Source organism: Alexandromys fortis, unplaced genomic scaffold, assembly GCF_014885135.2.
Source record: "Alexandromys fortis isolate MF-2015 unplaced genomic scaffold, M_Fortis_MF-2015_v1.1 scaffold_225, whole genome shotgun sequence".
Taxonomy (NCBI): Eukaryota; Metazoa; Chordata; class Mammalia; order Rodentia; family Cricetidae; genus Alexandromys; species Alexandromys fortis.
In genome coordinates this window covers 630,744-652,386 of record NW_026068119.1, presented here as the reverse complement: position 1 = coordinate 652,386, position 21,643 = coordinate 630,744, and the positions used below count along the sequence as shown (strand labels likewise).

General features: G+C 50.3%; 1 protein-coding gene across 2 annotated transcripts in view; it reads left to right on the top strand.

Annotated features, from left to right (window-relative positions):
* Positions 1–707: 707 nt before the first annotated feature.
* Positions 708–21,643, top strand: part of L1cam (L1 cell adhesion molecule) — a 25,663-nt gene continuing 4,727 nt past the window's right edge. The window contains exons 1-18 of one of the 2 annotated variants that reach the window (XM_050125101.1): positions 708–845; positions 10,565–10,759; positions 14,483–14,588; positions 14,808–15,007; positions 16,071–16,193; positions 16,291–16,461; positions 17,082–17,193; positions 17,317–17,501; positions 17,653–17,784; positions 17,912–18,055; positions 18,637–18,748; positions 18,845–19,011; positions 19,113–19,269; positions 19,476–19,600; positions 19,756–19,866; positions 20,057–20,254; positions 20,496–20,566; positions 20,743–20,965. In XM_050125101.1, coding sequence (XP_049981058.1) covers positions 10,684–10,759; positions 14,483–14,588; positions 14,808–15,007; positions 16,071–16,193; positions 16,291–16,461; positions 17,082–17,193; positions 17,317–17,501; positions 17,653–17,784; positions 17,912–18,055; positions 18,637–18,748; positions 18,845–19,011; positions 19,113–19,269; positions 19,476–19,600; positions 19,756–19,866; positions 20,057–20,254; positions 20,496–20,566; positions 20,743–20,965 — 2,413 coding nt within the window. In that variant the 5' untranslated portion in view covers positions 708–845; positions 10,565–10,683. The remainder of the gene's footprint in view (positions 846–10,564; positions 10,760–14,482; positions 14,589–14,807; positions 15,008–16,070; positions 16,194–16,290; positions 16,462–17,081; positions 17,194–17,316; positions 17,502–17,652; positions 17,785–17,911; positions 18,056–18,636; positions 18,749–18,844; positions 19,012–19,112; positions 19,270–19,475; positions 19,601–19,755; positions 19,867–20,056; positions 20,255–20,495; positions 20,567–20,742; positions 20,966–21,643) is intronic. The other variant, XM_050125102.1, reaches the window with a different exon arrangement.

Sequence of the window (21,643 nt, the reverse complement as noted above, 5' to 3'; positions counted from 1 at the left end):
CTAAGCATGCTGGAAGTGGGAGTAGGGGTTGCATGTCTAAGAACGCCCTCTATGCGACCTTTTTCTTCTGGGCTACGCTGGGGCCCGACGTTTGGTAGGTAGGGACTGTGGCTGTGCGGGAACATGCCCCGCCACATCTCCTTCACAGGCTGGGGACTCAGGTTCACGCGCACATTCTTGAAAGATCCTGGCCTCGCGTCCTGGATGGGCAGGGATTTGAAGAACTGCCCGAGGTTATGGGTTTCTGCACTGCACTAAGGGCATGGAGACGTTCAAACGCCTGACCAGGGCGCGGCACGGACCTAATTGTGTACGAGTTCCCATCACTGGCCAGCGCCCTCCATGGCTAAGTGGAGGCGGGGCAATCTGGTTCACAGCCTGGATCCTCTCCCCACTGCCCAGCCCAGGGATCCCAAGAATATTCCTGCCAACGATTCCCAGTCCAAGGCTCCAGGGCGGCGGGGATCCCCGATGGTGAGGTTGGGGTCACTCTGGTCTCTGGGGTTCAGGATTACGGAGCTCCTGGATAAAGATCCCGAGGAGGTCCCAATCACGCGCGGGGCTCTGCGGCTGGGTTCCGATGAAACAAGGAGCGAGGGTGTGGCGAGGCGGGGCCTGCTGGCCTGCTGCGGGGGAGGTGATCTCACTCCCCCTCCTTCCCCCCCCCCACGCGCTCCTCTTCCCCTCCCCTCCCTTCCACGCACGCCGCCCCGCCCGCCGCTGCCTCCGCAGCAGCAGCAGCAGCAGCAGCAGCATCCGCGTCTGCAGCGGAATCACGGAGGCGCTGGGTGTCGAGTCCGAGGCCGGCGTGCGTAGGGGCTAGGCTGGCAACCCGAGCGGCGCAGGTAAGGCGGGCTGGTTTGTCCCCTTGGCCGCAGCAGCGACCATTCTACGTTCCAGATATAACCCTGCCTCTGGCAGAGGTACAAGCGGGTTTCGTGCTGGCCTCGGTAGAGGGCAGGGAGGCTGGAGCCCCACCCATACTAGGCACCGGGCTCTGGGCACTGCAGTCTGGAGTGGGCTAGGGCAAAGTGGCTAGGTGCCAGAGCCCTACAGGTGAGGAGTAACTGGGCGGCACCTCAAAAGCAGGCTTAGGGAGGGGCACAAGGGTGGTCAGACAGGTTCTGTATGGGCAGGTGGGGCTGAAGTTGGCATATCCCTATGGGTGTGTGCGTGTGTGAGGAAAGCAATGTGAACCCAGCAAAATGTCCCTCTAACCTAGTCGACCGTCGTGGGGTGTGGCTCTGGGCGTGGCTGCTCCTCATACCCCCCCCCCCATTTAAGGTCCCGTTTGCTGGAATAACCCAGTGTCTAGCAGGGGTGTGAGAGACACTGAGCAAAGCTCCTTTCAGTGGGGGAGAAGGAAGAGGAGGGCTGGGCGCTGCCTGCTCCTCTGCCCCAAGGTGGGGAGGGGGCTTTGTTCTTCACCTCCTCCTTTCCAAATTCCTGTTGGGAATCCCCTCAAATGATATGCAAAGCCAGTCTCCTCTCAGGTGCAGCAGGGAACCTCTTCCCTTAGGTTCTTTGGCCAATAAAGGCTAGGAGAGGAGAGATGTGCCTCTGGGTACATATGGGTGTTGACCATGGGTCCATCAGGTAGGAATAGGGAAAAAGGGCCTCATTGGCTCAGGACCAGGGACTTCTAGAAGCAAGGTGCCTGGGACCCTTTTCTGTAGAGACTGCAGCAATTTTGGCCATTGCCATATCTTACAGTCTCTGTTTAATTATCGGAGGGGAGAGCTTTCCATACCCTATTTATTCCCTTCTGCCTGGTTCAGAGTTTCATTGATTTACGAGTATTGTAAAGAACAGCAAGTATAACCCACTGTCCCTGACCTACTATGTAGAACCTCTACCCATCACTGCCTGTCTCAAGGAGGCAGGACCACTATCTGTCTTGGGGCCTGACTCAAGATGACTTGATTCAGTAGTTGGGTTTGCTGGCAGCCCAATGTTATCTCTGCTGACTCACATGGCCCTTATGGTGAATAAGATCCAACAGGCTTTCTTTCCTAATTTACAGTCTTTTAGTAAGGTGGCTAGGGTGGGGCCTGCCCAGGGCCTCTCACCTCTGATGGGCTCCTTGCTGCCAGGTGGTGGGACTTGCAAAACCTAGCCTCTCATCTGGCTCAACATCTATGTAGTACTGTATAATTGCTTACTGTCAGGCACCAAGCCTTCAGTCACTCTCAAGTGTCTGTGGCTACATGGTGAGTTGGTGCTAGGGCTGCAACTGGGAACTCCCCACTTCTCTGCTTCCTTGTCCTATCCCAATACCTCCCATTCTCTATTTGTTTGTGTATACAATCCCCAAACCAATACATCTTGTTACAGTACATTTTAAATACAAAGGAAAAACGTATTGAAATACATTTGAAATAGACACAGGAGAACAAAAGAAATTAGGAATTGCTGGTAATCTGATTACTAGGGAGAGGGAAACATGTTCAGTATTCAACACAGCACAGCCTTCCTGGATTGCTACCACGTATTCCCAAGAGGCTCCCCCCCCCAGTGCCCAGCCCCTAGTCTTCTGCAGAACACCATGGCACAAGGTAGCCAGGCATGGGGTTTATTCACAGAATGACTGCCCAGGAACTTAGCGACAAAGGGCAGGTAGCCATTTGCTAGACAGGTTCACACTGCTGAGTGTCTGCTTGGACTAGACTGCACATGAAAGTAACCAGTCACCAATACCATCCTTGTCTCTATGAAATATAAATTTACTTTCTTTCTTTTTGTTCCACGATAATTTGAAGGGGAAATGGAAGACAGTGTGAAGTAAGGCCAGCAGACAAGGGAGCCCTGCTATGCTCTCCATTTGGCCTCCCCCAAGTCTGTACTCTTTCTGTTGCTGAGGAATAGGCACTTTCCATGGGAAGCACTTGACCGTGATCGGTTAGGAAGGGTGAAGGGGACAGATGAGTGTGCTATATTGGCTGTTACCCAGATCAATTACTTGAGACAATCAGGCCCTTACCTATTTTGAGCTTCAACCCCCATCGCTTCCATTCTTTCCCATTTTTATTTGCATTTTGGGTTTTTTTGTTTGGTTTGGTTTGTTTTTTGAGAGAGTGTTTCTCTGTGTAGCCCTGGCTGTCCTGGAACTCTCTGTAGCCCAGGCTGGCTTCGAACTCAGAGATCCGCCTGCCTTTGCCTCTCAATTTCTTTCTCTCTTTCTTTCTTTCTTTCTTTCTTTCTTTTTTGAGACAAGGTTTCACTCTGTAACTCTGACTGATCTAGTACTCAATATGTAGCTAAGGCTGATCTCAAGCTCACAGTAATGCTCCTGCCTCAGCCTTCTTGTGCCGTGACACCAAACTTGATCTTCAGCAGTGGTGGGTCACTGATATATTCAAGGTCTCTTTCAAAGCAAATAGTCCCTAGTACCACCCAAAATTGCAACAACTAGGTGCTCCTCAGGTCTGAGAGGGTGACATGACCTTTCAGAATGTCCTAGCCCAATGATCCTATCACTGCCAGTAGCTCCAAGACCATGTGTGTTCAGGTTATAGAGTAGAACTGAGGTCCCATGCAGAGATCTGCCAGGCCTCCCTTTGTGGACAAGGTGTGAGGGAGTACCCTGTAGTTCAGGCACTGGGAATGGGACTGAATTCCAGGACTAGTATCCCAACTGTAAGCATCTTTGCCCTGTCACCTGCTCCCATAATGGAGAAGGCAGGGCTTGGGTCCCTGTATGGGGCCAACTAGAATGGACCCTCAGTGGCCCCACCCATTAGACCCTATAACCTTTCCGTTGCCATTTGTTCTAATCTGGTCATCTCTTCTGCTCTCCCAAGCTCCTTGCTGCCACCCTGTCATCCTCTCATTAGACCATTCTTTCTCATTTGCCAATGGAGGGGGGGGGAGATGCAGCCCTCTCCTTCCCTCCTCTCTTCTGTCTTCCTCCCTGCCTTTGCCTGCCCACTTCCCTTTCCAGTTGGTTCTCCTTGCTCTATCTGATTGCCATTTTGTTGATATGGTATTTCTTTGCTTCACTCCCTACTTCCCCTAAAGTGTTGTTCTCTCTCAGGAGCTCCTGATGACTGTGAGCTTGGCACTGAGTTGCCAGACCCAGTAATAGGGGTGACCCTTAGTGTACCTTAATTGTCTTCATGCCCATAAATTGGGCTAGACACCCCCATATGACCTTGTCTGACCTGGAGGGTAGAGAGAAGCATCTGATTACCATCCTGCCTGCTTCCCTAATATCAACAGGGTCTTTGTGGCTTCCTAAAGGCTGTGGTTGAAGGGAGAGGGAGGAGTCAGAGGAGGGCGGGGAGTTCTTTCGCCAGGGGAAGGATCTGCTCGGCTGGCCTTTCTGGAAGCTTTTCTTTGTCCAGTATCCCCCACCCAAGACCCCAGAAGCTTGCCTCAGCTTTTCCAGATTGAAAAGCTGCAAGGCCATTTGGTCTGCATTCAGCAGTTTGTGCTAGTCCCTGGCTCCTAAACCCAGCAGGGGCAGCTGCATAAGCCAAGGATTGGGTGGGGCAGGAAGGTAACAGAATATGCACTTGTGCATAAGGAACTTTGGAGCCTGTCAGTCTCAGTTTTGGTCTGAAAATGGGGCTTGAAGGATGAGGACTGTCTCTTTAGGAGTGCCTTCATTCCTCAGAAATCCAGTCTAAAGCATACAGTGCCAGGCAAAAATGGGATGGGGGAAAGGTAGCCCTAGTCTGGAGGTTTGCATGGAGGAGTTTGGTTGCTGGGAAGCTTTGGGCCTGTGTGTACATGTTCTAGTCTTTTTATTTGCATGTGTGAGGCTCATGTATCTGGCCACATGTGTGTATTTGTGTAACTTCCATTAGTCTTGTTTGCCTGCATGGGACTCCTATTTGGCTGTCTGTGAACATTTGTATATTTCTATGCATGTTCTTGAGAGACAGTGTGCACACATACACATTCTCTTGTGTCCCTAACAAGATCTACACTGGGAGAGTGGGATGGGGTGGTGGCTGGCAGATGCAGCACTGGTTCTTGTTGGGGGCAAAGCCTTTGATCTGGCCAGGCTTTGGTCTCAGTGGAAGGGGCTATTCCCTTGGGCCCCTCCCCAGATGGCTTCGTTCATGCCTGAGGAATGCTCAGGCCACAGGGAAGACAGAAGCATCATTGTCCACTCCTAGGCTTCCTGTGCCCCTCTTCTTCCCTTTCACCCTTTGGGAATAGAAGCCCCAAGGGTCTGCTGGGGCCTGACCGTGTCTGAGACATTTCCAGGAGTCATTCTGGAACCGGAGACAAGTAGCTGCTGCTCCATTCACCACATTTTACTCAGATAGATTGCCTACTTGTTTGGTGGCCCCTCAACCAAGGAGTGGATCCATATAGTCTCTGACCTGGCCCCTGAAGCCCCTCAGTGAGTCTCATCCTATCTGACCCATGAAACCCAGGGCCAGGAGAACCCTGATACCCCCTGCTACTTCATAGCTCTGCCTCCAGCACTTCGGAAGGCTGGATTTTGGTCTCTATCACCTGTACAGAAACAGAGCCATTGCTGTTCCTGAGCTCTAGCTGGAGAGAGGGACCTTTTGTGAGCCTTTGGTTGCAAGGCAGGTAACAGCAAGCTGAGATTCCAGCTATCAGAAAGAGGACAAGGAAATCCATGGGACTTCAGGCTAAGAGGAAGCCAAGTGGAGGGGCAGATAGGTTGTTTGGGGGTTAGGCCTGCTCCCTGAAGGCATGCTGTTGCTTACATGGCACTTCCTCATCTCCTACATTTGCCTAGCAAATAGGCTCTTCCCTGTGAGACAGAATGGCTTGGAGGCCATACTTGACCAGGCCTCTCTCTGTTTCTCGAGGATTCAGACATGAACAAATTAGGATGATAGAGGAGCTTTTGACAGCTTCAGGAGCCTCTACACTGTTTCAACCTCCACCCTTTCTGAGTACCTATGGCAACTCTGCACACAGTTCATCTTTGGGTCTCAGTTTTGTCACATGTCAAATGAATCTGTGGGAAAGTGCTTAGAAGAGTCCCTGGTAGGTGGTAAGTGTTATGAGTTTACTTAAGAAAATGGAGCTGATATACATCATGGTTGAGGGAGTGTAGGATGGGACCAGCCAATGATGAGGATCCTCCCTCCCTTCCTCACAAAGGGTTAACCTCTATCTGCTCCCTTCCCATCATTTAAGGAGAATGGTCCTTAACAGGTGAGCCTTAGTTGCCTTGGAGACGAGCGCCTCAGGCAGGATGAGGGGGCTGGCATAAGAAAGACTGGCTGGATGGGGTATACTCTTTCCAGTCCCCCTTAGGGAAGATGTAGGACGGAGTCTAAGACTTTTGGGCTTCCAGGTACCCATGCAGGCTCCCTCAAGTCTTTATGTATTCTGATTATCTAAATAACCCAGAAGGTTACAAGAAGACTTCCCCCACTTTTGCTGTCAGACTCCATCACCATAGAAACCCACAGCCAAAGCCTACGGGGTGGGGGTGCTTAAAGTGGCATAGTGCATAGGATTTAGGTGACACCTATACCTTCATGTCCATATTGATGAGTTACCAAAACTCTCCTACTTCCTCCCAGGCCTGAAGGACAGACTTGCCACCCATTCTGACTCTGACATAGTACCAAGAACACTGAGTCCCCAGGACGGCTCCCGTTCTGGCCTGATCCCATTCCTCTAGAAACAGAGTAAGAGGCTTAGATATTATTTGCTCCACCTTTGAAAGACCCCTTTGTTTCTTCTCCTTTGGGAAAGACTGGCAATGGCAGTCCAAGAGTGGTTAGGCGTGTGCTTAAAGTGCATTTGCATAGCTTCCTTGGAGTGTGTGTGTGGGGGGGTGCTCAGGATTCAGTCAGGTTATATGACCTCACAGGCCTCCCCCTGTCAACTGGCTTGGCCAGCCATGCAGTGGTGTAGACAAGTGGGCTCCCCACAGGACTCAGGGCACAGAGCAGCTAAGGTAAGGGCAGAGCTGAGGCTCCTCGGGAGCTGTTTCTGAGCCCTGCCTTGTGCGCCTGTGATCTTGATCTTCACCTCCTGGACTTGTCCCTCCCAATGATTGCTGCACCCTTTCTCCTCTTTGCTCATATGAGATTTGCTTCAAGGTAGTTAGAATGATGGGTGCATACTTACCTTTGTCTTACACTCCACAACACGGTGAGAGGTGTACATGGTGATAGATATACATGATAGATACACCCACACACACACACACACTGTTGTGTCTATGATTTTTGTGTGCACCTTCCCCAGCCAGGCAGCTGCCTATTCTGCACTGGCATGTGCTCAGCAGCAATCTTAGAAGGATCCACTGAGCTCTTGGGGGCTTCTCTCCCTCATAGCCCTTCTCCACCTGTTCTCTGGCACATGTGCATTAGCCAACAGGGAATCATTTGTCTTGTCTTATGACTGTCCTGCCCCAGTGCCACAAGTGGGCAGGGGCTTTCCACTGTCACTGCGGTGCTTTGCTGTCTCTCTGACCTCAGTGCTCAGTATCTCTACTCTCTCAGGCCTGCTCCTACACTCAGCTTGACCTCCAAGCACAGAAGCACCCCCACCTCCACTGACCCAGACTCATTGTCCCTCCTTCCCTGCCCCTTGCCTGGCACCATCTTCCCTCAGAGACTGGGACCACTGCAGAAGGAGGCAGCTGTGGCCTGCACACAGGTGTACACACCTATCCCTCTTGTCTCTCTGCCATTTCTCAGCAGTTATTTTTGTACCTGTCTGTCACCCTTTGTATTTCTTTTACCTGTTTTTTTTTCCTGTCCCCAGTGCCCAGGTCTCTGTTTCCATATTTCTCCAGCTTGTTTATCTCTTGGCTATCTAGTCTTCTAACAGCTGTCTTTGTCATCTGTTACCATCCCCCTAACCCTGCTTCTCAGACTTTCCTGCTCCCTCCTGCCTCTTTCTCGCTTTGTCTGTCACCCTTGGCAGGCTGGGCCTTGGCTCCATCTGTGGAACACTTACCATCCCCTTTGCCCTCCATCGTGCTGATGGGGGGTCAGGGCCTGCTGAGCTAACAACCTTAGCTCTCTCTATAATTGCCTGAGGAATGATGAGAGATCAGAGACACAGCAGCAGTAGGAAGGGAGACAGGAGAGCCCCTTCCCATCTGTCAAAGGCTTCTCAGTCTTCTGGCTCCTTTCTGCCTGTCTCTGAGTACCCAGCATAGTGGCAAGAGAGATGACAAATACTAGAAGACATAAAAATAAATTGAATATGTAGGTATTAGGATGAATCTAGGATGGGGCACATGCAAAGGCAACTCCATATTCCCAGCCCCTTCTCCTCACTTTGCATGTATACCAAACCCCATTCTGGGATTGAAGATTTGGAAGAAAAATGAGGAAGTAGCTTGATAGAAATCACCAGTTCAATACACAGAGCATCAAAGCATCCTCCTAGACAGGACAGTCCTTCTTTGAGCTTCCCTTGCTCCAGTCCTCAAGCCCCTCCACCTCAGACCAGGGCTTATAGTTCCCAAGGCTGTTGTTTGATCCCTTGCTCTCTGATCTGAGTCTCCTACTGCTTCCTACAAGCCTTGAAGTCAAGACTAAGGCTGCCTGGGGCTGCCTGGCCCTGCTAGCACTGGCTTTGTTGGGGGAGGTGTTGGTAAAACAAAACCACTGTTCTCTTCCATTCTGGGCCCCAGCTCAGCTCAGCTCTTGCAGGTTTGGACTATTTTCCACTTCCCAGTGTTTAAGTCATTCCCTTGGCCTCCAGACCAGCCTTATTGACCCACCCTGGTGCTCTGCCACCTTCACCAGCTTTGGAGGACAAAGCTACAAGCTGACTGCTGCTCTCAGATCACTCCCTTGTGTGAAATCAATTTGTGACTCCTAGCTGTCCTAATGGAGTTCAGATGCCTTAACATGGCATTCCAGGACTCTTGACCTATCTTTTGGGTATTCTAATTTTTCTTTTATATTTATTAATTTATGTGTGTTTATGCCATGATAACTTACTTGAAAATCAGAGAACAATTTATGGGAATCAATTCTCTCCTTCCATTCTCTGTGTTGCAGGGGTAAAACTCATATCATCAGGCTTTATCTGACAAGCATATTTACTCACAGAACCATCTTGTAAGTCCTCCTTGCTGGCCTTTTACATTTGAGTGTTCTAAAGAGGCGCTCTACTTTGATAAGATTCTGGTTAGATGGATTTGTTGAGAGCATCCAGATTGGAGTTCAGGGCCTCTAGCTCAGTCACTCAGCACTGCATGCTCATTTGTTCAACACCCTTGCCTCTATTATGTCAGTCCAAGTGGCCTGTTTTCTTAGTCATCTGTTTCCTCTCCTGATCATTTTCTTGGAACTTCAGTCTCTGGGCCCCACTGTGTCCATGGAAACACACTTGGAATAACTTTCTCTTGAAGTGGATGCATCTAGCAGTTGAACTCTGAAGATTAAAAAAAAAAAAAAAAAAAAAAAGAACCAGGTGCTGAGACTACCAGACATGAGAGATCTTAGAAACACTGTTTTGGAAATATCCCAAAGCTTTTCATGGCCCTGCCTTGACCCTGGCCTAGAACACATAGCAGTAGGGAGGCCATAACTCCCACTATTGACATCTGGGGGCTGAAGAGAAGCAAGGGAGTGCTTTCTTCTCTTTCTCCAGGCTTCATCCCTCATCCTCGCTTCCTTTTCTTGAGTCTGTTCTATGAAATACAGCTATCTTGGGCCCATTTCCACTTTTCCTATCCTGTTCCCCAAGCTTCCAGCTTGTAGGCACAAACAGCTCTCAGGGGTCAGCTCTTCTTTTGTTTTGTATGAAATGGCATAAACAGGATAATGTATACACATCATTCTTTGCAATATTTTTCACCATGAGGACTTGACTTTATTATTACTTTGTCTGTTTGGTTGGTTGGTTGGTTGGTTGGTTGTTTGGTTTTTCAAGACAGAGTTTCTCCATGTAAGAACCCTGGCTGTCCTGGAACTTGCTTTGTAGACTAGGCTGGCCTTGAACTCCACCTGCCTTTGCCTCCTGAGGGCTGGGATTAAAGGCATGTGCCACCACTGCCCAGTTCATTCAGCTCTTGGAAAGATAACAATAAAATTACAAGCAAAGTTCTTTACACACATGTGTGAACTAGGTAGGAGTCATAGGGATTCATCGTCTACAAGTACTTTCAGACACATGAAAAGCTAGTAGCTACACATGGATTCCTTCAGACACAAACAAACAACATATGCTTGTGAATGCACACACATAACCACATAAATACTCCCCACATGCAGATCTGCATCCACACACATGTCCTTGGACACCTGCTCACAGGTGTATCAAGACACACATGGCTATTGGTACCCACAGAGGGGTTAATTGGGGCAACAAATTGATACTGGAGAGGCAGCTGGCAGGAAAGCACAGACCAAGAGAAAGGAACGAAAGGGAATCTGGAATCCTAACCAAGGTGGTCTCTTACAAGTTTCACCTTCCAGGGTAGAATTGCTGTGTAAAGAGGGGAAAGGAGGAGAAGTGGGGGAAGGTTTCCATCTGGGGGTGGGACTGAGGGAGGGGCCAAGATCTGGGCTTTGCCCAGGTGTTAGTCATTAATGGCTGCTCCATCATTCTTCCTCTCTCCTCCCCCACCTTCCCTCCTCCCTTCTCTCAGTGCCCCCCACTGTCAGCAGCTACCTACTGTAAGTCAACCACTAACCCCCTTCCCTTCGGCGGGAGGGTGAGTGGACTCCAACCAGTTGTGCTGCACCGAGCTGCCCCGGTACTAGGAAGATGGTCGTGGCGCTGTGGTACGTGTGGCCTCTCCTCTTCTGCAGCCCCTGCCTGCTCATAGAGATTCCTGACGAATGTGAGTAGCTGGAGGAAGTTTCAGCACCTCCTCCCACTGCTGTGCTGAGCCCTTCTTTATCTTTTGCCTCTTCACTTTCTCCCCATTTTTAGCCCTCACTCCTTTAGCATAGGGTGAACAAGAGGTACTCAGGACACTGTTTACCTTTAGAAGGACCAGGAGGAAAGCGTGGGGCATGTCAGCACCGTGGACAGGGACATGCATGCTTCCAGCACCACGGACAGCAGACAGCTCTCCTTTTTTTTCTTTCTTTTTTTAAGAATGCACATCCCTTCCTAGCCTACTCTCTTCTGCTTCCATTCCCTCCAAACACACCCCAGGGGATGAGGCAGCGAGGAGAATGGGCAGTACTAAGATCTCAGTTCTTTCTCATCTTGGGCCCTGGGTATCCAAGGCCCAAGAAAAGACACCTTTAAAACACCAGGGCCTGACTCAACTGCCATCTGAATTCTTTTTGGTGTGTAATTATTTGGTGGAAGCAATGGAAAAGGCTGGAACGGGTATCTATGATGCTTGGGGGATATCACAGGTAAGTGTATGGCTATTGTGGAGTCTAGCTGTAGAATGAGACTAAGCTTTTGGGTTGGCTTGTGTATTTGTGTGTGTATAATGTATGTATTTTGACTGACCAGATGACTGTTGCTGGAGATTATTTTAATTTCCTATTTGAGTAAGTTTGTGAGTCACTTTAACTTATTTAGAGGTCAAGTTTGTGGAAATGTTGAGGTATTTGCCTGTAACGTTTCATTGTAGTGGGCTGGATATATGGGTGTATGTTCTCAGATGAGTAGTAGTTTTGCTACGATGGAATTTCCTCCTAAGTTTCAGCAAGAGTTGTTTTCACACTGCTCTAAGTGGTTGTCATCCTGTAGGAAAGAACCATATATGATGTACCATATATGATGGCGTTTATGCATATTGAGTTGCCAGACTTTAATCCCTGCCCACTTTGTCATCTTTGTCTCTGAGTCTGGACATAAAGAGAGACTAGCTCTGGAGCAGGGGTGGGGAAGAATGTGCCAAGAATGGGATAGGAGCCAAGCGAGGTGAGCTTTGGAGGAGGTGAAGAGACACTGGTGGCACAGAGATTGAGGCTACTCCCTTACACATCCACTTATCCACCAGAGTTGCTTAGGGACTTATAAGTGTGGTTGGAAATATGAGCCAGACACTTGATCCCATTAGATTCAGAGATGTAAATGGAAATGGGACACAGCAATAGAAACACACACAAGTGAAGATTTACACTTAAAGGAGCAGTCGTCTGCACAGACATGGGGGACTATATACACAACCCAGCACTGAGATGTAAGCACAGCCAGACAAGTATGCATGTATGCTCTAGGAAGGCCTTAATACATCCACCAGCAGACATGGGACATGCACATTCCAGACATCCACGCCTGTGCCAGACCCCAACTTTTGCACATTCACTGACATATAGTGGTCCTTCTTCCCTCTCTGCCTTTCACTTGTCTTTCAAGGTCTGCCTCCTAATCTGAAGTGCCAAGGCCTTATGCTGAGTATCAACCTACCCTGCTGCCAGATGGACTGGTTCATCTTGCCTGGATGTGTCTCTGTGTGGTGGGGGCAGGGATAATTTAGAAAAAGTGGCAGTGAGGACAAACAGCTAGGCCAGGAGATCACAGCAGCTCAATAAGGCTGCCCTGAGCAATGAGCAGCCCTTGGTACTGACCCTGATACAACATAGCAGGCAGCCGTGTTGCCTCCCTATTGAGACCTACCGCCCATCTTTCCTTCCCCAGCCTCTCCAGCCCCCTTTGTCTCTCTTCTTGTTTCTTTCACTTAGTTGATTCCCCTCATCCTGTCACTGCTGTCAGACTCTTGCTCTCAAATTGGCTCCTCCCCAGCTCATAGACCTCTGTGGTGTTCCTAGGGAGACCTTTTTTTTTTTTTCTCTTCTGGGAACCTTATGCTGAAATTGGAGTCTTTTGTGCTTTCAGAGCCAGCCCACTGTACCTATTCCCCTTCTCCCCTCCCTCCATTCCCCTTCTGCTCAGTAGAGTCCTGGGCTTGGGGCAGCTCCTTTGCCCTAGGGAGCTTGGTGGCCTCCTGGGAGGAAGGACAGAGAGAAAGAGCACTGGTACAGGTCCTGCGGGTTATGGAGACTCAGATGCTGGCAGGGCCTTTGGGGAGGGCTTGAGGAGGAGGGGCGCCAGGCTCTGAAGGTTGGGCTTTCCTAATTGAAAACACTGAACTGCACTAATTGGATTAGGAGAGAAGTGGGCTGGAGCGGGGAGGGTGCCAGCTGCCAGGCTGTCTGCCTCCAAACCTTCCAAGGCATCTTGGAAGGTTAGTTTTGTGGGCCTTACCCAACCTTGCCAGGGACTATAATAGCAGTCTTTTGTTTTTGTTTGTTTGTTTGTTTGGTTGGTGTTTCGAGACAGGGATTCTCTGTGTAGCTCTGCTGTCCTGGAACTAGTTCTTGTAGACCAGGCTGGCCTCTAACTCACAGAGATCCACTGGTTTCTGCCTCCTGAGGGCTGAGGTTAAAAGCGTGTGCCACCACTGCCTGTGCACTCTTTACTAAAGACAAAAGTTCTGTATTTCTGGACCTACAGATCCTGGGACTCCATCTAGTGGAATCTTTTTTCTTGGACATTGTGCCATCTAGAGATTCTGTCCAGTGACCCCTGAGCTTTACCTGCCATTGCTCAGCCCAACCTATACCCTCTTATTACCACCACCATAACCCTTCCGCTTCTCTTCTCCATGGGAGTCTGCTCCAGCTTGCTTCTCCTGCCATTGGACCCTATTGTGACTGTTCTCAGCATTTCTCTCCCTTCTCTCCCTTGCTGTCTGGATTCTCAGATAAAGGACACCATGGTAAGTTGAGGAGTGGGAGTATGTATTTGAAGGTCACAGAGAGAGGAGGAGGGCCCTTGGGCTGAGCCAGCACACCTCTGTCCTGCATATTGGAGGTCACTTTGCTTTCTTTTAGTGCTGTAAGTGGGTGTGGTTGGGGGCTTTTTCTGGCTCAGATCCCTTGCCCCTTAACTCAGTCCAGAAGCTCCTCTTGGCTTCTTCTCTCACCTGAGTTTAGCATCTTTGCTCTCTCTCTGCTTCTGCTGGAATTTCTGCCACTCTCACTCTGCTTCTGTCTATTGCTGTCCCTCTGGTGCCATGTCTTCCCACTAGGAATTGTTCTTCTGTGTCAGTTTTTTGTTTGTTTGGTGTGTGTATGTTAGTGTGTGTGTGTGTGTGTGTGTGTGTGTGTGTGTGTGTGTGAGAGAGAGAGAGAGAGAGAGAGAGAGAGAGAGAGAGAGAGAGAGAGAGAGAGTTGGGAGGGTTAAAGACAGGATTTCTCTGTGTAGCCCAGCTGTCCTGGAATTCTCTCTGTAGACTAGGCTGGCCTCAAACTCAGAGATCTTCCTGAGTGCTGGGATTAATTATGTGCACTACTACAACTGGACTGGAATTGTTTTTTTCTTTTTTCTTTTCTTTTCTTGACTTTTTGTTCTTTCTGTCTCTCTAATCCAAGTACTAACTAGTCATACTTAGCTTCTGAGAGCAGATGCTATCTTTTCTCCGTTCTTCATGTGCACATTTCTGATTCCATGTGTCTCTTAGCTTCTCCTTATATGCATCTCCTCACTGGCCATGGATTTTTTTAAGGACCCTGGTATCTTCAGGATGAGACAGGGGTTGAGGCCATGGTACCAACTAGGCATAAATTACCCAATTTTCTTATTTTGTTTCCAGTGATGGAGCCACCTGTCATCACGGAACAGTCTCCACGGCGCCTGGTTGTCTTCCCAACAGATGACATAAGCCTCAAATGTGAGGCCAGAGGCAGACCTCAAGTGGAGTGAGTAACCCTCATCTTCTGAGCCTCTGACTGCTTACCTCAACCTCTAGCCCACAAGCCTCCCTGACTTGAGTCTAGAAGCCTCAGATCTGGGCTGTAACCTTAACCTTGAGTCCCTGCCCACTCTGGCCCCAGCCCCTGGGGCTTCATAACCTCCAGCCCTATCCTGTTGCAGCATGTTTTGGGTGCCAGGACTTCTCATCAATGCTCTGCCCACAGGTTCCGCTGGACGAAAGATGGCATCCATTTCAAACCCAAGGAAGAAGTGGGTGTGGTGGTGCATGAAGCACCTTATTCTGGATCCTTCACCATCGAAGGCAACAACAGCTTTGCCCAGAGGTTTCAGGGCATCTATCGCTGCTATGCCAGCAATAAGCTAGGAACTGCCATGTCCCACGAGATCCAGCTTGTGGCTGAGGGTGCGAGGCACTGCAGGGCCAGGGAGGGCTTGGGGTACCTAAGAGGAAGGCCCTTAGATTCCAGAGGTTGGGTGGGGGCCTGGCTGACAACCGCTGTCCTCTCAGCTAGTTGTGTGGTGATTGAAGTACCTGGGTTCCATGGTAGCCCTTATCCCACCCCAGCTGTCCCATTGCCCCTTCCTCTTTTCTCTACTCCATCTTGTCACCCTCTTTATCTCCACTGAACTTGGGATCACCTCATTGCCCCTTCCTTCTCTCAGTCTTTCTCAGTGCCCACCTTGTGATTGATGCTGGTAGCCTGGGATCTGTGGCCTGGTTGAACGGGTGGGTGACTGCCTAAGGGTCTAGTCTGCCCTTCACCTATTTCTGTCTGAGTCACTCCTTGGCTTGGGCTTTGTGGCTGTTGTTTCTGCCTGGGTTCCTCTTCTACTTCTTAGCTCATCTCTGTCAATCTCTGCCATTCATCTTCCCTTGGTTTTCCTTCTTTGGTCTCTGCTGCCTTCCACTCCTCTTCCACAGCTTCTCTAACTTGGCTTCTCCATCCTCTCGTTCCTGGTTCCTGCTCTAGGGCTCTGTTTTTATCTGTGTCGCCCTTTCCCTGGGGTTTTTCCTCTACATTCCATCCTCGATGAGCTTTCTGCCTCCTGAGCACTTTCCTCTCCCTTCCCTGCCCCTTCAGTTACCTTGGGAACCGTTACCATGGTTTCCTGTGTCAAGATGATGGAAGGGTCTGTGACTCCCGCATCCCTTCACAGCTCCCCTCCCCCACTGCTGCACCTCAGCCTCCCCCTGCCATTCTTGTCCTTTCCTCGGGGTGGGTGGGAGAGCTGGGAACGGTGGTGGATTAACCATTCTTGGCCACTTGACCTTCTGTTCACCATCTCTTTGCCATGGAACCCCCATCTCCACTATGAGCCTCAGAGGCATCCAGAATTTTTGCCTCCCTTTATGTGAATTTCCACTTGGCCCTTTCAGACCCTTGCAAATCACTAAGACAGTTCTCCCTCCTCCTGTCTTCAGCTGTTTTAACAAGGATGAGAGTGTCAGCCTCTGTCCTTTCCAGGTGCCCCCAAGTGGCCGAAGGAGACTGTAAAGCCTGTGGAAGTGGAGGAAGGGGAGTCAGTAGTTCTGCCTTGCAACCCTCCACCCAGTGCAGCGCCACTCAGGATCTACTGGATGAACAGCAGTGGGTGTCAGAAGGAGCTGCTGCCTGGGCCATGGGGGCTGAGGGCTGGGGTCTTCTCTGACAGCTTCTCACTTCTATCTCCTTATCCCTTCTGCAGAGATTTTACACATCAAACAAGATGAGCGGGTGTCCATGGGCCAGAACGGAGACCTGTATTTTGCCAATGTGCTGACCTCAGACAATCACTCGGACTATATCTGCAATGCCCACTTCCCTGGGACCCGGACCATCATTCAGAAGGAACCTATTGACCTCCGGGTCAAGCCCAGTGAGTCCCAGAAGCTTTGATAACCCTATCTCACATTTTTCTTGACTTCCAGTCTTGCCCCCCCCCCAAAAAAAAAGAGACACACAACCCCATACATCCTCAAAAGCAGTATGGCTCTCAACTTTATGCACTGAGGCCCCCTTCCCATGTGGTGAAGGTAGAGATGGACATGCTTTTTTATGCTTTTTTATTTTTTTTGAGACAGAGTCTTACTCTGTAGCCCTGGCTGGCCTGGAACTTGCTATATAAATCAGAATGGCCTTGAACTCATGGAAATCTGCCTGCTTATGCTTCCCAGGTGCAGGGATTGTAGTCACGTGTTACCAAACGCTGCTAAAACACAGTTTATAAACAAAAAATAGTTTCGCTCTATAACTCAATGATTCTTGAACTAATGATTCTTCTGCCTCAAATTCATGAATGGATGTTGATGTTACAGGTAGAGCCACCATACCCATTGGGCATCCTTTTTTTTTCTGGAACCCAGGGCCTCTTGAATGTTAGGCACACTTTTTATCCTGCAGCCATTCTTTTTAACATAGGAGCAAGCAAGGGCCTAGGGGCCCACTGGGATGTCTGAGTCCTCCAAGTCTGCTGATTCACTCCCTTTCTCCTGTTAGCCAACAGCATGATTGACCGGAAGCCACGCCTGCTGTTCCCTACAAACTCCAGCAGCCACCTGGTAGCCTTGCAGGGGCAGTCATTGATCCTGGAATGCATTGCTGAGGGATTGTAAGTGTGGGCTTCTAGGGTGGAGGGCTGGGGCTGGGTGACCCCAGGAAGCTTAGGCTTCAGGACTGAGTGGCTTTGTTATCTCTCCCTTCTCTTCTCCCTTGGCATTGTGACCCTGGGCAGCCCTACACCCACCATCAAGTGGCTGCACCCCAGTGACCCTATGCCGACACACCGTGTTATCTACCAAAACCACAATAAGACCCTACAGCTACTCAATGTGGGTGAGGAGGATGATGGAGAGTATACCTGCCTTGCTGAAAACTCACTGGGCAGTGCACGGCATGCCTACTACGTCACTGTGGAAGGTATGAGCCTGGTACACCATTCCCAATCATCACAGGCTCCTCAAAATGGCTTTCAGATGGCCTGCAGTGTCCACTGTCATGGGAGAGGACAGGGCCTGCACTAAGGGCCAGAGCAGGCTTTAGGCTTAAGTGGCTCTCTCCTTCTGCTCAGCTGCCCCATACTGGCTGCAGAAGCCCCAGAGCCATTTGTATGGACCAGGAGAGACTGCTCGCCTAGACTGCCAAGTCCAGGGCAGGCCCCAGCCAGAGATAACCTGGAGCATCAATGGAATGTCTATGGAGAGTAAGCAGGGCCTCAGTAGTGGTTGGGTGTGTGGGGAATACAGGAAACCATCAAGGAGGGTGATGAGGGGTCTCAGCACAGCTCAATGTTCTGACCTGGGCCTTTGGGCCCTGCCTGTTGCACACAGAGGTGAACAAGGACCAGAAGTACCGGATTGAGCAGGGGTCTCTGATCCTGAGTAACGTGCAACCAAGTGACACAATGGTGACCCAGTGTGAGGCCCGCAACCAGCATGGGCTCCTGCTAGCCAATGCCTACATCTATGTTGTCCGTGAGTGCCATGTCAGCAGGCTGTGTGGCCTATCTTTTGCCTGCCTTCCCTCTCCTGTCCCTTCTCTCCCACCCACCTGCCTATCTTTGCCTCATAGCTCCCATTCTGTCCCTTCAGTCCACCAAAACTACTCAGCTATAGCTTCTTGGAGCTGCCTTGCTCCTTGCTAAGACTTTCGCCCCATTTCTCCTTCATCCTCACAATATTTGGGCGTGGGAGTCATAGTAAAGAGAGGATGTTGGCATCATGTCTGAGCAGAGGTGTACCCTGGACAAGATGTAATCCAAGATAGTCTGATGCCTTCTGTCACAGAGACCCAGAAAGATTGTGGGCTGGGCAGGGAAGACTTTGGACAAGACACTGGCTGCTCTTTGAGACCAAATAATTGGGAGAATCCTGGTGACTAGAGTCCATGCAAGGCTAAGGAGACCATATAACCAAGGCTAAGAGGGACAGCCTGGAATGGGGAAGCCAGTGAGCATGACTCCCAGGGGTCTGTGTGCTATCTGGGGAGTCACTGACTTCTCCCATACTTGGGACCTCTAGACCTATCCTGTTTCCTGAGACTGTTCTTCTCCTAGAACTGCCAGCCAGGATCCTAACAAAAGACAATCAGACATACATGGCAGTTGAGGGCAGCACTGCTTACTTGCTGTGCAAGGCCTTTGGAGCCCCCGTTCCCAGTGTCCAGTGGTGAGTGCTCATCCTGTGGAGGCTTCTAAGCTATATCCTCATCTAAGGATTCTAGGAGGGCAGGTTAGTTCAATATAGACCCTCTGCTTGCTCTAGGGTGGATGAGGAAGGAACCACGGTGCTTCAGGATGAACGGTTTTTCCCTTATGCCAATGGGACCCTGGGTATCAGAGACCTCCAGGCCAATGACACTGGACGCTATTTCTGCCAGGCTGCAAATGACCAGAACAATGTGACCATTTTGGCTAACCTGCAGGTTAAAGGTTAGATAATGCCCAGACATGACTGTTAGACCTCCTAAGAGGTAAGGTTAAAGTCTGTGGAGAACATGAAAGTGACTTCCTCTCGCTTTTGCTCCTCTCAGAAGCAACCCAGATCATACAGGGACCCAGGAGCGCAATTGAGAAGAAAGGCGCAACAGTGACGTTCATGTGCAAGGCCTCCTTTGACCCCTCTTTGCGGGCCAGCATCACTTGGCGTGGAGATGGCCGAGACCTCCAGGAACGTGGGGACAGTGACAAGTGAGGGTCCCCAGCCCCAAACTGGGCTAGGTAGAAGCAAGCAGAACGAAAAAATTGAGAGACAGACATTGTAGCCTTGTCCAGGCAGGAGGCACTACTGCTCAGAGAGAGAACATAGTGGGGCATGGTGGGACAAGGAAAGGGGGCAGGAATGACAGGAAAATTGAATCTGCCACTAGCTGAGGGCATGTGTGCCCCCTCCACAGGTATTTCATAGAATATGAGAAGCTGATCATCCAGAGCCTGGACTACAGTGACCAGGGCAACTACAGCTGTGTAGCCAGCACTGAATTGGATGAGGTCGAGAGCAGGGCACAGCTCTTAGTGGTGGGTAAGTTCTAATGTAGTGTTAGGTACAAAGGGTACCTCCTTTTGGTCTACCATGTCCAGGCACCTGTTGCTGGACATTCTGAGTTGTGGGTGGGGGCTTATGGATAAGGCCAGAGAATCCACTCTCAGTGAGAATCCACTCTCTGTGGCCCGCAGGGAGCCCTGGGCCAGTGCCCCACCTAGAACTGTCTGACCGTCACCTGCTGAAGCAGAGCCAGGTGCACTTATCTTGGAGCCCTGCTGAAGACCACAACTCTCCCATCGAGAGTAAGAGACCTGAGTGTCGTACCCCCCTGCTCTGTCCCGGACAGTTCTCCCTCTTCCTGGGACCCTCCTCTCTTCCAGAACCATAGCCCAGGATGGCCTTGTGTTCCTTTATAGTACCCTCCTCCTTTTCGCCCTCCTCACTAAGCTACGTTATATGCTCATTACTCCACTGTGGATTGTTTCTTGGCAGAATATGACATTGAGTTTGAGGACAAGGAAATGGCTCCCGAGAAATGGTACAGTCTGGGCAAGGTGCCAGGAAATCAGACCTCTACCACCCTAAAACTGTCCCCCTATGTCCACTACACCTTTCGGGTCACTGCCATCAACAAATATGGTCCCGGGGAGCCCAGCCCTGTCTCTGAGACTGTGGTCACACCTGAAGCAGGTAAGCCAAGGCAGTACCCTCTTCTAGATCACCTGGAAGAAGTGCCAGTCATTGGGATCCAGGTTCTGTGGAGAGGGTCTGGAGAGGTGCTGTGCCCATGCCCTCTGCTTCCAGGGATTCATGGGGCAACAGGGAAGTTTGTGCTGCACTCTTGGGGCTGCTGTTTTATTGCTTCAGGGGCCAGCGTGGGCCATTCCTCGTTCTTGCTGCAGCACTGATAGGCTGAAACTTTACTTTCCAGCCCCAGAGAAGAACCCTGTGGATGTGAAAGGGGAAGGGAATGAGACCAACAATATGGTCATCACATGGAAGGTGAGGGTCCCTACCCTGATTTACACTATGGACATGAAGCCAGGACCCAGCTCTTTGCTGTCCCTTGACTGTGCTAAAGAGGAAGCCAATGTCTGGGGAATATCTGGCCTGGAGGACAAGGCACAGAAGATGGGAGCCCTTGGCCAATGGGCTTCTTTTCTGCCGGCCTCCTCCAGCCCCTCCGGTGGATGGATTGGAATGCTCCCCAGATTCAGTACCGTGTGCAGTGGCGCCCACAGGACAAGCAGGAGACCTGGAAGGAACAGACCGTGAGCGACCCGTTCCTGGTGGTGTCTAACACTTCCACCTTTGTGCCTTATGAGATCAAAGTTCAGGCAGTAAACAACCAGGGCAAGGGCCCTGAGCCCCAGATCACCATTGGCTACTCGGGGGAAGACTGTGAGTACTAGAGTGGGCCTGGCCCATGCCAAGGGGTGCAGAGGCTGGTGGCCAGAATCCTCATGCATGTCAGCCTGTGCATATGTGTATTTCATCCCCCACTTGCCATTGTCAGCTCCCACTTCTCAGTGCTTTAGTGTGCAATTCCTACAGTCAAGGGCATGCATTCCCATAGATATTGCAATGTTATGAAATTCTGCACAGCTCAAATTGCTGCATGTCTGCCATTAGCAGAAATAGCAGCCACTATTCCAGTTGAGTGAACCAGCACTGTCTTTGACAGCACTTCCTCTCTCTGACTCAGGGAATATTTGGTATAGGCTGAGCATCCCTCATCAGAAAATCCCAACTCTGAGATTGGAGCTGAAATATGGCGCCCTAAGTGGGAAATTCCACACTCGACTTTTTCTGTTGGATAAGTGAAAACACAGGCTTGCTAAAAATAGTGTAGGATATATATATATATGGCTGGGATACACTTCATTTGGTGGAGTGCTACCCTAGCATAATGAAGGCAGGATTGGATCCCCAGGACCATATAAAGCAAGCATGGAAGTGCACCCCTGCAATCCCAGCACACAGGAGGTAGTGTCAGGAGGATTGGAAGTTCAAGACCATCCTTAGCTACATACATACTTTGAGGCCAGCCTGGTCTTGTATATATATATATATATGTAT